Raw genomic sequence first — 16,410 nt, 5'->3', positions numbered from 1 at the left:
ATTCTCAGTGTAGGCGTTCCTATGTGGAACAAATTAATGTGTGAATTACAATACAGTTTAAAAGTACACATGCATATAACTATCCTCTAAAGAGCCTTATAATTTTTGAAGATAAATCTACCACTTTTCTGAATAATGTGTTTCAGTCCATAATAATCATCAAAAAACGATCAAGGCTGCCTTCCGCATAAGGCGCCCTCTGCTGGACAATATGGGGAAATGAAGAGCTCCATCAAAATGACACTGCCATCTGCATTGTGAGATTATGCTGCACAGAAAAAAGTTCAATTCCTAAGTGATATTACATTGTATTGAACAAATATAGAGAATTCAACAATCATAAAATTCCCTCAAAAATTGGGGAAGTTTTGGGCTTCCCTGGTGGCGCAGTGGTTATGAATCTGCCTGCCAATGCAGGGGACACAGGTTCAAGCCCTGGTCCGGGAAGATCCCACATGCCGCAGAGTAGCTAAGCCCGTGCAGCACAACTACTGAACCTATGCTCTAGAGCTCGCGAGCCACAACTACTGAGCCCATGCGCCACATCTCCTGAAGCCCATGCACTCTAGAGCCCGTGCTCTACAACAAGAGAAGTCACCGCAGTGAGAAGCCCGCGCATTGCAAATGAAGAGTAGCCCCCGTTCGCCACAACTAGAGACAGCCCGCACGCAGCAACGAAGACCCAACACAGCCAAAAATCATAAACAAAAATAAATAAATTTATTTTTTTTTTAAATTGGGGAAATTTTAAGATAAGGGCACATGCATATTCATGAAGGGGCTTGGGCAGTGTATGCATATTCGTAAAGTGACCAGAGCAAAGGAGAAATCAGTGTAGAATTGGGGCAAAGGTCGTCAGAGTCCAAGCATTAGTTGCAAGTCACAAGGGTCAGAAAAGGTCCATATCATCATCCCTTAGGTTCCAGTTGATCCGTTGGTTGAGCACTTCAGGCCAATCTCTACCATTGAAACAGAACTGGGAGTCTTTACAAATATGTATTATCTTTGTTATTATTACTTCTCTTACTTGATAATAGGGAATAATTTGTTCCCGCATTCTTCTCTTCCTTTAAGATAATTACTGAGACCTGCTCAAGGACAAGTGCTGTGACCAGGCTTAGATCACAAAATGTCTTAGGCCAAAAGTGGCTTCTCTTATGTCAAGAAAGCCATGCCTGATTCTTTCTCCAGGGACCCCCTACCCTATCTGCTAACAAGATGGCCAGGCAGGGTCGGGAAGAAAGGTCCTCCAGAGCAGCCCTGCTTGCAGCTTGGTTCCCACTGCTCCTTCTGCCTTGCTAGGGTCAGGAGCCAGGCTTGTTCTCAGTCTCCTCATGCAGACTTGTTTCTGGCCCCTTGTAGGTGTGTCAGAGACTAAGGATCAACCTCTTTGAGCTAGGACTGGTAACCAGTGCTCATTGCAGAAATGCTCACATCGTTCTCTTAATGGGAAGGGGAGTGGGCAGTGAGGACACAGCAGAGCAGACGCTCACCCAGGGTCACTCTTCAAGCCCTGGCAGTCTTCATAAGTGGACTCAATGTGGCTTATTTTACCTGGGGCTCAGGGCCCATCAGCTGGCTTGGGACTGGGCATTCTACACACAGCCCAGTTTACAGTTGGGCTCAGCGAGGGGAGGCACTTGTCCAGACTCACAGCCAGGATGGAGCAAAGGCAGCAGACGCCACAGTGCGCATACCTTCTTTCCGGCCCGGTGAGTGCTAGGGTCTGCCATGGCCGAGGAGGAAGGGGCCTTCTTGTTCAGGGCTGAAAGGCATGGCATAAGGACCCAGCTCTCCTCCTAGCCCACCTTATCCTGCCTTGGGCTTTCGTCATGCCCATCCCTGCACCTGCAGCACCCCTCATCCTTCCAGGCTCTGATCCGATGCACATTTCCTCCTCTGCACCTGGCTTAGGGATGGGCCCCTTCAACATACACTTAATAGTTTTTCTATAGTGAGCCACAGAAAGTGGATGCCAGGTGATGACGAGGTGCTGGCCCAGACTAGGGGTCAGCAAACTGCTGCCTGAGGGCCTTATTTGGCTTTCAGTCTGGTCTTGTAAATAACATTTTACTCATTTTTGCCTCTGTTGTCTATAGCTGCTTTCATACCACAGCAACAGAGTTGAGGGTCATTGCAACAGACCCCATGCCTATGTGATGGTTAATTTTGTGTGTCAACTTGGCTGGACTAAGGGGTGTCCACATAGCTGGTGAAACATCATTTCTGGTTGTGTCTGTGAACATGTTTCTGGAAAAGATTAGCATTGATTCAATAGATGCCTCCCCAAGTGTAAGTGGGCATCATACAGTCCACTGGGGGCCTGATTGGAACAGAATGTGGAGGAAAGGTCAGTTCACTCTCCGCTTGAGCTAAGATGTCCATCTTCTGCCCTCAGGCATTGATGCTGCTAGTTCTCAGGGCTTTGTACTCAGACTGATTATGCCACAGGTCTACAACTTGCAAACAGTAGATTGTGTGACTTCTCAGCCTCTGTAACTGCCTAAGCCAACTCCTATAATAAGTCTCTTCTTACGTATATCTACGTATATTCTCTTGCTTTCATTTCTCTGGGCATCCCTGACTAATACAGATTTTGGTGCTGGGAGTATGGAGCTGTTTCAGCTCTCTTCCTTTTTGACTCCCTGTTCCCTCCCTTCTGTCCTTGTCTCTGCCCTGGGTGCCCCACCCAGAGAGCCTGTGTGGCAGCCAGGGCTTCTCTGGAGGGACCTTCTGTGTCCAAGGGTTCCTGAGGTCTGTGCCCTGAGCCAGGCAAGTTAGGGAGAGGCAGATGGGGCCTTTTACCTGGAAAGTCCACAAACTCCCTGTGGACACCAGGCTCTTGGTCCCTGTCCAGTCACTGACCCCCGTGTGGGCTATGTGGTCCCTGTGCGGGCCATTTGGGCCACTGGCCATGTGTGGGCCTCACACCCATGGACTGAAGGCAGAAGCCCCAGCATCATGCTAGCCTGCTTCAGCTTTCCCATTTAGCTGTGCTCCAGTGCAACTTTAGTTGTAGAATGAGGCTTGGACCAGACATGGGCCACAGTGTGCCGACCTCCATTCTTCTCATTAGGTGGAAGAGGCAGGAGGGGGGCTGTTTGTCCACTGGTGGGTCCCAGCCCTTGGTGGAAGCAGAGGTTTGCTTTGTTGCATGAATATCCTCATGGGAGTCCCCTCCCTGCCAAGACCCCACCCTCATAAACGGTTGATGGTCTGCTAGTTGTCACCCTCCCTGCACTCACTCCATCCCCTCTGTGTCCTGCTCTCTGGGAGCCCTGTGCTCTGGACCATGCTGCCCTCGACACCTCACTGCCAACACACCGAGATTGGTGGCTGCACTGGGCAGCAAGGTGGGGCAATGCAGAGCCTGAACTTCGTGACAGGAACTCATCCTGCCTTGTCTCGAAGGGCTCCCGCAGTGAGACTTCAGGCTTGAGGGAGGGAGGGTCAGGGTGGTACTGGTCTCGTTTACCAAAGTGTGCAAGTGCCCTGGTCTCTGAGCCCTCACCACTGTTGCCACTCCACAGAAACTAGGCAGCATGCTAAGTTACTTGGGGAAGCCCCCAGGCCTGACTCCCATCCCCACCCAACCCCTCTGCTCCCCACTTGAGTCTTCCTGCCCCGGCTGTCCCTGTGGTCTCTGAGACACCCAACTCCTCCATTCTCAGAAAGCGGCTCCTGATACTTCCCAGAGAACCTGGGATCTCCTGCCTGGCATGTGCTCACACTGTTCCCTGGGCTTTGGCCCGTCTTCCCACCACATTTGCCTCTGAAATCTTACCCCTGGAACCCTGCAACTCCCCTTCCTGGGCTGAAGCTTGCCCTTGGCCCCCTCCCCATTTGGCACATGCATCCTCCCCCACCATGTCTGGTTCTGGCTCCAGGGGTCCACATGAATGTGGATGTACTTGAAGCGAGGCCCGGCGTGACCTCACAACTGAGCTCACTGGGCCTGGGAAGCTTTGGAGCAGTGGGCAGGGTATGGGCTGCAATCCTGTGTCAAGAGCAGCGTCAGCCTGCTCACAGCTGGAGCAGCCCTGAGGGGACATCACAAAGGCACTGCCACCGCTGCCTCAAAGTCCAGACAGGCACGCTGTGGTCCGAGAGGTCGTTGCCTTTCTTCCCCAGAGTGGCCAGGGAATTTCGTGGACAGACCTGGGATGGAGGTCAAAGCTGGGCCCCTGAGCTACCCAGGAACTTTTGGAGGCCCTCCAGTAGGCACTGGCCTGGGATGTGTGCAGTGAGACGAGGACAAGCATATCTGCAGCTGGACACCCCAGTCAGATGGTAAATGGTGCTTCTCTGAGTTCTTCCTGGGATAGGGAGGCAGGTTTTGAGATAGACTCAAGCCTGCACAGGATGGGGGCAAGGTGGGAGTAAGGATGTTTTGGTCAGAAGAAATTCAGACAGGTGGGCTGAGTGACCAGGGGCATAGATAGTCTCAACTCCTCCCAACTTCAGCCTCCTGGCCTGTGAGCTGGGGCAGTGAGCATAAGGGTGGAGTCTCCAGGTTGATGCTTCAAAGACATCCATGTTGTTATCTTAGCTTTATTGAAATATAAGTAAAATACAATAAATTGTATCTATTTAAAGTATTCAATTTGATAAGTTTTCATATAGGTGTATACCCATGAGGTCCACAGTGTGGTCAAGATAATGAAGGTATTCATCATCCCCACGTGTTTCCTCATCCCCATTTGTAATTTCTTTGCTCCTCATCCCCAGGCGACCATGACATATACATTTGTTTGCACTTTCTAGTTTTAAATAAATGGAATCATACAACACATACTGTTTTTTTGGGTCTGGCATAATTTTTAGATGTACCTTTGTTAATGTGCATATTAATAGCTGTTCCATTTTGATTGCTGAGTAGTATTCCATTGTGTGGCTGCTCCACACTTTTTAAAATCTATTTTCCTATTGGTGGTCATTGGGTTGTTTTGAGTTTTTTATTTTGTTTTGACTGTTACAGATATACACAATCCTATATGAGTCTTTGTATAGACATATGCTTTCATTGCTCTTGGGTAAATACCTAAGAGTGGATGGCTATGCCATATGTCAGATGTATGCTTAACTTTTTAGGAATCTGCCAGATTCTTTGCCAAAGTGGTTGTACCATTTTACTCTCCCCATCAGCAGTGTAGGAGAGTTCTAATTGCTCCACCCTCATGCCAACCTTGGTAGGGTCAGGTATTTTAATCTTCAGTGTTCTAGTAGATACGTAGTGGCAACTCATTGTAGTTACCATTTCCATTTCCCTTGTCACTTAATATGTTGAGCATCTTTTCATGTGATTCCTTCTCATATATATATCTTCTCAGGTGAAGTATCTGTTCAGTTCTTCTGCCCATTTTTTATTGGGTTATTTTTCTTACTGAGTTTTGAGAGTTCTTATATTCTGGATACAAATCCTTTATCAAATGTGTGATTTACAAACATTTTTTTTCCCAGTCTATGACTTGTCATTCTCTTAACTTGCCTAACAGCATAAATTCGTAGTTTTGGAGTCCAGATTACCAGTTTCTCCTTCTGTGGGTCATGTCCAAAGTCACAAACATTTTATCTTGTTTTCCCCTGGAAGTCTTATACTTTTAATGTTTAAGTCTATGATCCATTTTAAATTACTTTTCATATATGCTGTAAGGTATGGATTGAAGCTTTTTTATATATAAGGATATTCATTTATTCCATCATCATTTGTTAAAAGATTATCCCTTCTCTACCAAATTGCCTTTGTACCTTTGTCAAGTCAGTTGGCCATACGTATGGGTCTATTTCTGGATTCTCTATTCTGTTCAGTACCTCTGTCCATCTTTATGCCAATAGTATGCTCTCTTAATTACTATAGCTTTATAATATTGAAATAAGTTAGTGTTAGTCCTACTCCTTTGTTGTTCTTTTTCAAAGTCATTTTGATTGTTCTAGGTCCTTTGAATTTCCATATGAATTTTAGAATAAGATGTTCAATTTCTACCAAAAAAAAATACTGAGATTTTGATTGGCATTGTGATGAGTTAAAAGATCCCTTTGTGGGGCTTCCCTGGTGGCGCAGTGGTTGAGAGTCCGCCTGCCGATGCAGGGGACACGGGTTCGTGCCCGGGTCCGGGAGGATCCCACATGCCGCGGAGCGGCTGGGCCCGTGGGCCATGGCCGCTGAGCCTGCGCGTCCGGAACCTGTGCTCCGCAACGGGAGAGGCCACAACGGTGAGAGGCCCGCGTACCGCAAAAAAAAAAAAATCCATTTGTGGAGAATTGACATCTTAACAATATTCAGTCTTTTGGCCCATGAATAGATATATCTCTCCATTATTTAATTTCTCTCAGCAATATTCGGTGGCTTTTAATGTATAGCGCAGGCCCAGCGGCCATGGCTCACGGGCCCAGCCGCTCCGCGGCATGTGGGATCCTCCCAGACTGGGGCACGAACCTGTGTCCCCTGCATTGGCAGGCGGACCCTCAACCACTGCGCCACCAGGGAAGCCCCCTAATATTTTTAATGCTATTGTAAATAACAAAAATTTTTTCACTTTCTGATTGTTCAATCCTAGCATACAGAAATAAGCTTGATTTTTGTATGTTAATCTTGTGTCTTGCAGCCTAGCTGAACTCACTTATTAGTTCCAGTGGCTTCTTTGTAGATTTCTTTGGATTTTCTATACAGACTGTTATGTGATGTGTACATAAAGGCAGTTTTACTTCCTCCTTTCCAATCTAGATGCCTTTGGTCTTTCTTGTTTCATCGCACTGTAGGCTGGGAGCTCCAGTGCGAGGTTGAACAGAAGTAGGGAGACTCAGTTTTTCATCATTAAATAATATTAGCTGACAGGTGTTTGGAAGATGCCCTTTATCAGGTTGAGGATGCTCCCTTCTGTTTGCTGAGAGTGCTTATCAGGGATGAAAGTTGAATTTTGTCAGGTTTTTTTGCATCTTTTGAGATGATCCCATAGATTTTCTTTTTTTGTCTTAATATACTGAATTACATTGATTTTTTTTCTAGTGATTGCTAATCAACACTACATTCTTTGGATAAGCCCCTCTGGATCATGGTTCCTTATCCTTTTTATATATTGGTAGATTTTTGTACTGTCTTTGGTTTTGGTTACAGGGTAATGCTGGTCTCATAAAATCAGGTGGAAAGTATTCCCTGCTTTTCAGTTTTCTGGAAGAATCTGTGTACAGTTGGATTTATGTCTTTCTTAAATGTTTGGTAGAATTCACCAGTGAAGCCATCTGAGCCCAGAATGTTCTCTTTGAGGATTTTAACTACACATTCAATTGCTTTAGTAGATATGGGACTATTCAGATAATCTGTTTCTTCTTGAGTGGGCATTGGTAGTTGTCTTTCAAGGAATTTGTCCATTTTGTCTAAGTTGTCATGTTTGTTGGCATAAAGCTGCTCATGATATTCCCTTATTATGCTTTTTACTGTTTGTGGTGCTCCTTACTCCCACCCCAGTTATTCTGGCTAGAGATTTATCAATTTGATTAATCTTTTCAAAGCACTTGCTTTTGAATTAATTTATTTTATCTATATTTTTTCTATTTCATTCATTTCTACTCTGATCATTACTTCCTTTTTTTCTTTGAATTTCATGTGCTCTTCTAGTTTTTTGTTTCTGTTTTTACTTTTTATTGAGGAAAAACATATAGAGCACAAAGCATAAGTGTGAACTTCCAGATGCTGAACACACCCATATAACGAGCACCCAGATCAAGAATCAGAACACCTCCAGCCCCAGAAGCCTCTTTCAAGGGCCCTCCCCCAACCCAGTGGTCACCACTGCCCTAATACCAGCAGAGATTAGTTTTACTTATTCTTGGAACTGTATATATAAATGGAATCATACAGTATATCTCTTTTGTGTCTGGCTTCTTTCACCCAATATTATATGAGATTCGTCTCTGTTGTCTAAATAGCAGTAATTTACTCATTTTCATTTCTGTGTAGTATTTCATCATGTGACTATATCATAATTTTTCCATCTGTTGACAAAACTTGGGAACTTTCTGGGTTTTTTGTAAATAATGCTCCTATAAACATGCAGGGTCAGAGAACAGGTGTGTGCTTAGTGTTAGTAGATAATAGTTTTCCTAAGTGGTTGTACTAGTTACACTCCCACTACCAGAGGATAAGAGGTCGTGAGGGCTTTAGGCAGGGCATAACAATATGTGTCCTAGTCCACCAGCCTGCTGTCCAGTGTTTGTTGAGCAACTGAGTGAATACACAAGCACACAGCTGAAAAGAGAGACAGTTCTGACTGGGGCTGGCTGAACTCTCATCACATACCATGTGGGCCCAAAGACTAGCTGTAAATAAGAAACAGCTCCTCCCCTAAGTAATAAACAGTCTATAAGGAGGGTTTAAAACTATGCTCCCAGTGGGGTTTATAGGATCTGTGTTCAGTACAGAATTTGTGTCTGGGACATAGAGGTGAGGAACGTGGCAGCCACCAGGCAGGACTTGAAGGCCTTCATCCCTCGGTCTGTAGAAGGCCCAGAGAACGTTTGGGCAAAGGCCTGGAGGAGTGTTGTCTGGAGAAGACCAAGCATGGTGAGCTGGGGCGAACGTGGGGCTCTTACAAGCTATGTACCTGGGGCCTAGGCTCTTAGCCTTGTGAGCCTCAGTTGTCTCATCTGTAAAAGGGCTTAACCCCACAGGGCTTTTAGCTGTACCTTGAGCTTTGTGTCCATTACCTGGTCTAGTTTTTAAAATGGAAGTGAGGTTATTGATTGGATTGGTGTTTGGTTTTTGTTTTGGGGGGTTTTTTTTCCTATAACATAGTCATTTAGTGCTATAAATATCCTCCTAAGTCCTTGCTATAGTGGCATCCCACAAATACTCACATTCATTTCATTTTCATTTAGTTAAAAATACTTTCTAGTTTCACTTTTGATTTCTTCTTTGACCCACGTATTGGTTAGGTGCCAAATATTTGAGGATTTTCTAGAGAGCTTTACATTATTGATTTCTCATTTAATTCCCTGTGGTTAGAGCAAATTCTCTGTATGGCCTGAATCCTTTTGGGGCATGTTTAATGGCCCAGAATATGGTTTGTCTGGGTAAGTGTGTCCTTGAAAAGAATGTGTGTGCTGCTGCTTTCGGGTGGGAGATTCTACACATGCCAATTAGGTTGACCTAGTTAATAGTGTTGTTCATATCTCCTGTGTCCTTACTGATGTTCTGTCTACTTGTCCTGTGAAATCTTGAGAGAAATATGAAGAGTTGGATGTTGAACTCTCCCAACTATAATTTTGGATTTATCTGTTTCTCCTTGCAGTTCTATCAGTTTTTGCTTCATAGAATTATAAGGTTCTCTTTTGTGACTTAGACTCCTTTTTTTGTTTTTTGGCTGTATTGGGTCTTTGTTGCTGCGCGCAGGCTCTCTCTAGTTGTGGCGAGCGAGGGCTACTCTTTGTTGTGGTGTATGGGCTTCTCATTGCAGTGGCTTCTCGTTGCAGAGCACGGGGTTTAGGTGCGTGGGCTTCAGTAGTTGTAGCACGTGGGCTCAGTAGTTGTGGCTTACGGGTTCTAGAGAGCAGGCTCAGTAGTTTAGTTGCTCCGCAGCATGTGGGATCTTCCCAGACCAGGGATCGAACCTGTGTCCCCTGCATTGGCAGGCAGATTCTTAACCACTGCGCCACCAGGGAAGTCCCTAGACTCATTATTATGAAATGACCCTCTTTGCCACTGGTGATATTCTTTGCTTTGAAATCTACTTTATCTGATATTAATAGAACCATTCCAGCTTTCTTTTTGTAAGTGTTAGTGTGGTTTATCTTTTTTCATTCTTTAACTTCTTGGAACAACTTTAACGGCTTTATTTATTAATGTAATTCACTTAACATACAATTCACTCATGTAAAATGTACGGTTCATTGGCTTTTATATTCAAAGTTGTGCATCTATCACCACAACCAGTTTTAGCACATTTTCATTAGCCCCAAAAGATACCCCCTTAACTGTCACCTACTCCAACCTCCCAACTCCACCCCCTGCCATGGGCAACCGCCATGGGCAACTTTGCCTGTTTTGGACATTTCATATAAATGGAATCATAAAATATGTGGCCCTTTGTGACTAGCTCTTTTCACATAGCAGAATATTTTCAAGGTTCATATATGTTGTACCATGTATCAGTAATTCATTTCTTTTTATTACCAAATAATACGCTACTGTACGGATAGACCACATTTTATTTATCCCTTCATCAATTGCTGGACATTTGGATTGTTTCCACTTACTGGCTGTTACGAACATTGGTGTACAAGTTTTAGCGTGGATATATATTTCCTTCTATTTTTTTTTTTTTGAGTCTGTACCTAGGAGTGGAATTGCAGAATCATATAGTAATTCTATGTAACTTTCTGAGGATCTGCCAGGCTGTTTTCCAGAACAGCTGCACCATTTTACATTCCTACTAGCAATGTATGTGGGTTCCAGTTTTTCCATACCTTCACCAGCACTTGTTATTTTTCTTTTTTTAAATTTTATTTTTCAATTTTATCCATCCTAGTGGGTGTGAGGTGCTATCTCATTGTGGTTTTGACTTGCATTTCCCTAATGTCTGCTGATGTTGAACATCTTTTTATGAGCTGATTGGCTTTTTTTTTTTAATCTTTGGAGAAATGTCTATTCAAGTCCTTTGTACACTTTTAAAATTGGGTTGTTTATCTTTTTATTGTTGAGTTATAGGATTTCTTTACATGTTCTGGATACTAGACTCTTATCAAATACAAAATTTAAAAATATTTTCTACTGCTGTGTAGATTGTTTTTTCACTTACTAGTATCCTTTAATACACAGATTTTTAAATTTTGATGAAGTACAATTTATCTATTTTTTTCTTTTGTTACTCATGCTTTTGGTGTCACATGGAAGAACCCATTGCCAACAAGGTCATGAGGATTTATCCCTATTTTCTTCTGAGAGTTGTAGTTTTAGGTCTTACATTTAGGTCTCTGATCCATTTTGAGTTAATTGTTATATATGATGTAAGGAAGAGATCCAGCTTCATTCTTTTGCATGTGGATTTCCATCTGTCCTAGCACCATTTGTTGAAAAACTATTCTTTCATCACTGAATTATTTTTATACCCTTCTCAAAAATCAATTGACCACATATGTGAGGGTTTATTTCTGGATTCTTCTGTTGGTCTATATTGTCTATCCTTATGCCAATACCACACTGTTTTGATCACTGTAGCCTCATATTAAGTTTTGAAATCTTAAATTTGAGAATTTAAAAACTTAATATGAGTCCTCTCACTGTGTTTTTTAAAATATTGTTTTAGCTGTTCTGGGCTCCTTTCAGTTCTGTATAAATTTTCATTTCTGCAAAAAAAGGTCATTGGAATTTTGATAAAGATTGCATTGAATCTCGTAATTATCTTTTAAAGGGATTTGCATAAGAAGAACAGGGGCTTCCCTGGTGGCGCATTGGTTGAGAGTCTGCCTGCCGATGCAGGGGACACGGGTTCGTGTCCCAGTCCGGGAAGATCCCACATGCCGCGGAGCGGCTAGGCCCGTGAGCCATGGCTGCTGAGCCTGTGCTCCACAACAGTGAGAGGCCCGCGTACCAAAAAAAAAAAAAAAAAAAAGAAGAAGAACAAGTCTTTTATATGTAGTCACCATTTCTGGTGCTTTTAACTCCTTGTAAATCTAGATTTCCATCTGGTATTGTTTTTCTTCTCCTGAAGGATTTTATTTAGCACTTTGTAATGCGTATCTGCTGGTGATAAATTCTTACAGCTTTTGTATGTCTGGAGTCTTTATTTCACCTCTATTTTTGAACAGTTCTCACTGGGTATGGCGCTACAGTTAATAAGTATTTTGTTTTGTTTTTTCAAGATGTTGCTCCACTGTCTCCAGGCTTGTCAGAGAAATCCTGTGTCATCCTTATGCTTCCTTCTCTATAAGTAGTGTGTCCTTTTTCCTCTGGCTGATTTTAGTATTTTTTTCCTGCATCACTGGTTTTAAACAAGTTTGTGATATGTTTAGTGCAGTTTTCTTATTTCTTGTGCTTGGAGGTTGATGAGCTGCTAAGATTTGTGCATTTATAGTTTCCATCAAATTTGGAAAAATTTCAGTCATTATTTCTTGAAGTTTTTTTTTTATCCTCATCTCTTCCTCTCCCGTAGGGACTCTTAACTACCTGTGTGTTGGGCTCCTTGAAGTTATCCCACAGCTCACTCACACTGTGTTTGGTGTTTTAGTCTTTTTTTTTTTTGTCTATGTGTTTTATTTTGAGTAGTCTTATTGCTGTTTCTTCAAGTTTACTAATCTGTGTTGTGCAATTTTCCGTTAATCCCATCCAGTGCCCCTTTCATCTCACACCTTGTAATTCCATCTTCTCTATCTTCTCTGGTTGCTGCTTGGCATGGCTCAGTGTTCCTGAGCCTGTAGAAATCAGTCCTGCCCCGTCTCCCGGCTCTGTCATTGTGTCACTCTGTCCTCTCCTTTCCTCGTGGACTGGCTTTTCAGGCCCAGTCACCAGTGATTGGGTGCCAGGTTCTGGCTTTCACTGTGTTGGGAGATGGTGCGGTTATTCCTTTGTGTGTTAGTGTGCTTTATTCTGGGATATAGTTTGATTCTTTCGGGTTTTGCCCTTAAGCTTTGTTGGTCGGGACCAGAGAGCATTTCCCCAACTCCACTTTGTCCTGACCTGCAAGGGCTCTACCTGCTGCCTGTGGGTTAGGGCTTCCCTCTTGCTGGTAGGAACAAGTGCTGCTTATAGCCTGTGTAGGCAGTGGAATTGTTTCCTCTGTCCCTATGGGTGGCCGTTTCCTGGCTTTGGTGGCTTCCTCACAGGCTTGCACTGACTGTCCCCTGCGAGGACTGAGGGCCCCTCTGTTCAAAGGTCTACTGCCTTCACTGCCTTGTCCACTCATTGTCTTCCAGTACCACCTCCTTCTCTCAGGCCTGCCAGGCCTCAGTTTCTTTCTGCACCATGGCTGAAGTTCCTTCTGGGAGGAGTGGGGGGTGTCACGGAGCTTACCTGTGCCCTGCCTCTCACTATCTGGTGTTCAGTGACTTGAAAACTATTGCTTAGTCACAAAAACTTCCCAGTTGTTTTTAGTTTTCCACATGGGAGGGAGTTCCAGACTCTGTGAGTGTCTTGTCTTGGCAGGAGGTGTAAGTCTCCAGCTCCATTGTCTTTGAAAAGCTGCCTGGGTGCTCATGGGCCCCAGGCTGGGAGCTGGGTGGAGGTGAAGATTCAGGCCAAGGTGTGAATGTGTGTGTGTTTGTGTGCACACGCGTGTTTAGCCATCCCACCTCAGGATAGCCTCTGATGATGACATGGTGCCTCAGGAGATGTCGGTGCTCCAGCTCGAGATTCAAGGGCGTGTTCTACTCTGTTTACCCCGTTAGGCTTGTCTGGAGGTTTGGAGAGACACCCATGAACTGGCTGATGTTTTCCAGTACACCTGCTGCATGGGTTGGGTTCTTCCTGCACTTCTGGCAAGTTCTGGTTCGCCCAGGGCTGGTGTGCAGCTGAGGCTTGGGACTGCCACCCAGCATACGGCAGGTCCTCTGTAGACACAGATTTGTGCTTTAGTCTTTCCCTGGGACCAGGATGGAGGAGGTGGAGGACAGCAACAGAAATCATGGAGCTGAGCTGACTTGATTTTAAAAGGAGCCTGTGTCTTCACAGAGCAGGTTGTCAGTGGCTGAGAGCAGATGAACAAGACTCACTCCTGGGAGGGAGAGCAGTTACCCTGACCATACCCTACCCTACTTTATTTAGCCAGTCCCCTGCCGACAGAGACACAAGACACTTGCTACATTTTGATTTTTTATATTACAAACAGTCCTGCTCAGTAACATCTTTATACATGGTGTTGCACATTTTCCCAGTTGTTTTCTTGGACTAAATTCCTAGAATTCATATTAAATAATAAATGAATGAAAATGTTTCTATTTCTCTCAAGAGATAAAGGCATCACTTTCTTTGCTCTTTTTTTTTTTTTTTTTTTTTTTTTTTTTTGCGGTACGTGGGCCCCTCACTGGCCTCTCCTGTTGCGGAGCACAGGCTCCGGACGCGCAGGCCCAGCGGCCATGGCTCACGGGCCCAGCCACTCCGCGGCATGTGGGATCTTCCCGGACCGGAGCACGAACCCGTGTCCCCTGCATCGGCAGGCGGACTCTCAACCACTGCGCCACCAGGGAAACCCTTTCTTTGCTCTTTAGGAGCCCTCTCTCCTTTATTTTTCTTCTGTGAGCCAGGAGCCCTGTAAAGAGACAAGGTCTCCCCTCAGAGATCTGCATGGGGTGGCCAGTGGGAAGGGGGCCCCTGGGGAGGACACACACTACAAACCTTTGTGGGTCACGTTCTGGCTACTGTGATGGTGCAGGGTGGGAGGGAAAGAGAAGCAAAAGTGCTTACTAGGGGCTGTGACCCCTGGGGGGACACGACACGATGGCAGGTCCAAGCCGGCCGGGATCTGGGGCATGGACTTGGGCAGGCCAGCACCAATCCTGGTTGTACTTGCCCATGGGGGCTCCTCCCTGAGCCAGCCACATGCTCCTTTGCCTCTTACAGCCCAAAGCCCTTGCTGGGTCTGGGGATGGTGGGTCCTCTCCCCTTGTATTTTTATCTCTGTGCTCAGGTCCTGGACAGCTGGGCAGGGTCTCCTGACTAAGGCACACATGGGGACCTGTTGGCTGATTCTGAGTGTTCTGGTTCACACTCCTGTCTCCTCACTTGTGCCAGGCTTGGGCTTCCACCTTCCCAGGTCTCCCCAGGCACAGGTGTCTCCCAAGATGAGTGAATCAGGATTAGGCAGGGGAAGGGCACTTCCCCGAGCCTTGGTTTTCATATCTGGAGGGAGACTTCAGACACACCCTAGTTCTGGGAGCTTCCCTTCCTGGCCCCGGACTGGAGCCAGTCTCCTGATGGGGGCCACACTGGCAGAGATGGTGGCTGGGGCCTCCAATCTTTGCCTCTCCCCAGTTCCTTCAGCCCGTCCCTCTATACCATCCTACCAGGGCTCCTCATTAGCCCCAGTCCCAGCTCTTCTGTAACCTCACAGCCCTTGTGTAGCCCTTAGGTATCTTGCTCCTCCTGTGTCCCCCTCTTCCCCCACATGTCTGGCCACAGGGTTGCCTCCAGGCTCCCTCTCAAGAGCATCTCATCTCCTGCAGGCATTTGGACAGGCCCACACGAACCATAAGAAGGTGGCTGCAGACGGCGAGAGCCGGGAGGAGAGTCTGATCCAGGAGTCAGCTTCCAAGGAGCAGTACTATGTGCGCAAGGTGCTGGAGCTGCAGACAGAGCTGAAGCAGCTGCGCAACGTGCTTGCCAACACACAGTCAGAGAACGAGCGCCTGGCCTCAGTGGCCCAGGAGCTGAAGGAGGTAAGCAGCAGAACTAGGGTGGGCTGCTTGACTGTGGGTGGGTGGGCAAACAAGCCAGTGCTTCCTGGGGGCAGGGCCACCCACAAGTTGTTCCACTTCCAGCCCAGTTTTATGTGGTTCATGGTGGTCCAGGAAGGGCTGAGGGTGGCAGGATCCCAGCTCTGCCCTTAGGCTGATGTGAATCCTGGGTTCCTCGTGTGAACAACAGAATTATAGTGTCTACCTGCCAGCTCGTGACAACAAAATCAGAAGGGACCATCACAGACAGCTCCTAGGATCAGCTAGGCCCCTGAGAGGGGCCTGGCCATGAAAGGCCTGGGCAGGTGGAAAGGGGAGGGCAGGCATCCAGTGCCCTCTGAGAGTGGTGGGAGGGTGGGCCACCATTCAAAAGATGGGGTGGGACAGCATCAGGGGAGCAGGTATAACCAGAAGCCTACATGAGCTGCAGTCCTGGCTATGGCCTTGGGGGGGGGGTCCCTGGTTGTTAGAGCCCCACAAGTTCTCATTAGAAAGGGCAAGAAGTCTTGTTCTGGGCTGTGAGAAGACCCACTCTCTGGCCTCTATTCTCCTGGGGGAGGTGGGGGAGCAGTGACAGGTGACCAGAACAGCAGATGGTTCTGAGTGGTGGGCAGCTCTGAGGTCGACAACTCAGATGTGAGGGTATATGGCAGTCAAGGTCCCACAGGGCTGGGAGGGGACACTGTCAGGGTTTGGGGCAGAGCCCAGGATCCGGCAACAGTGGGGAGTAGTCACCCACCCTGGTTTGGGATCAGAGATCACCAAGGCTTGTGGGCCTGGGAGGAACTTGGCTGGATCCAGGGGGAGTGCATGATCTCATTTCCTCCCACAGGAGCATTCTAGTCAGGGTGGGGAGAAGGGGCCATCGGAGCTGTAGATTTGACCACCCAAGTTGGAGACTAGACTCTTTGCTGGCTGAGCACCCTTTTCCGGAAGAGCCAGTAGAGGTGCTCTGGCCAGCTCAGACTCATTCTGCTCCTTCCCTCTTCCAGAAGGGGGCAGTCAGGAGCGTGGCAGGGGACTTGCTGA

At 46.2% G+C, this 16,410-nt stretch overlaps 1 protein-coding gene across 2 annotated transcripts in view; it reads left to right on the top strand.

Moving 5' to 3' along the window:
* BICD2 (BICD cargo adaptor 2) overlaps positions 1–16,410 on the top strand; it is a 56,412-nt gene that overhangs the window by 24,495 nt on the left and 15,507 nt on the right. For both annotated transcript variants that reach the window (XM_059071273.2, XM_059071272.2), the window contains exon 2: positions 15,151–15,363. In XM_059071273.2, the coding sequence (XP_058927256.1) occupies positions 15,151–15,363 (213 nt within the window). The remainder of the gene's footprint in view (positions 1–15,150; positions 15,364–16,410) is intronic.

The sequence above is a fragment of the Kogia breviceps genome, chromosome 8 (genome assembly GCF_026419965.1).
Source record: "Kogia breviceps isolate mKogBre1 chromosome 8, mKogBre1 haplotype 1, whole genome shotgun sequence".
Lineage (NCBI taxonomy): Eukaryota > Metazoa > Chordata > Mammalia > Artiodactyla > Physeteridae > Kogia > Kogia breviceps.
This window is presented reverse-complemented; position numbering and strand designations above follow the sequence as displayed.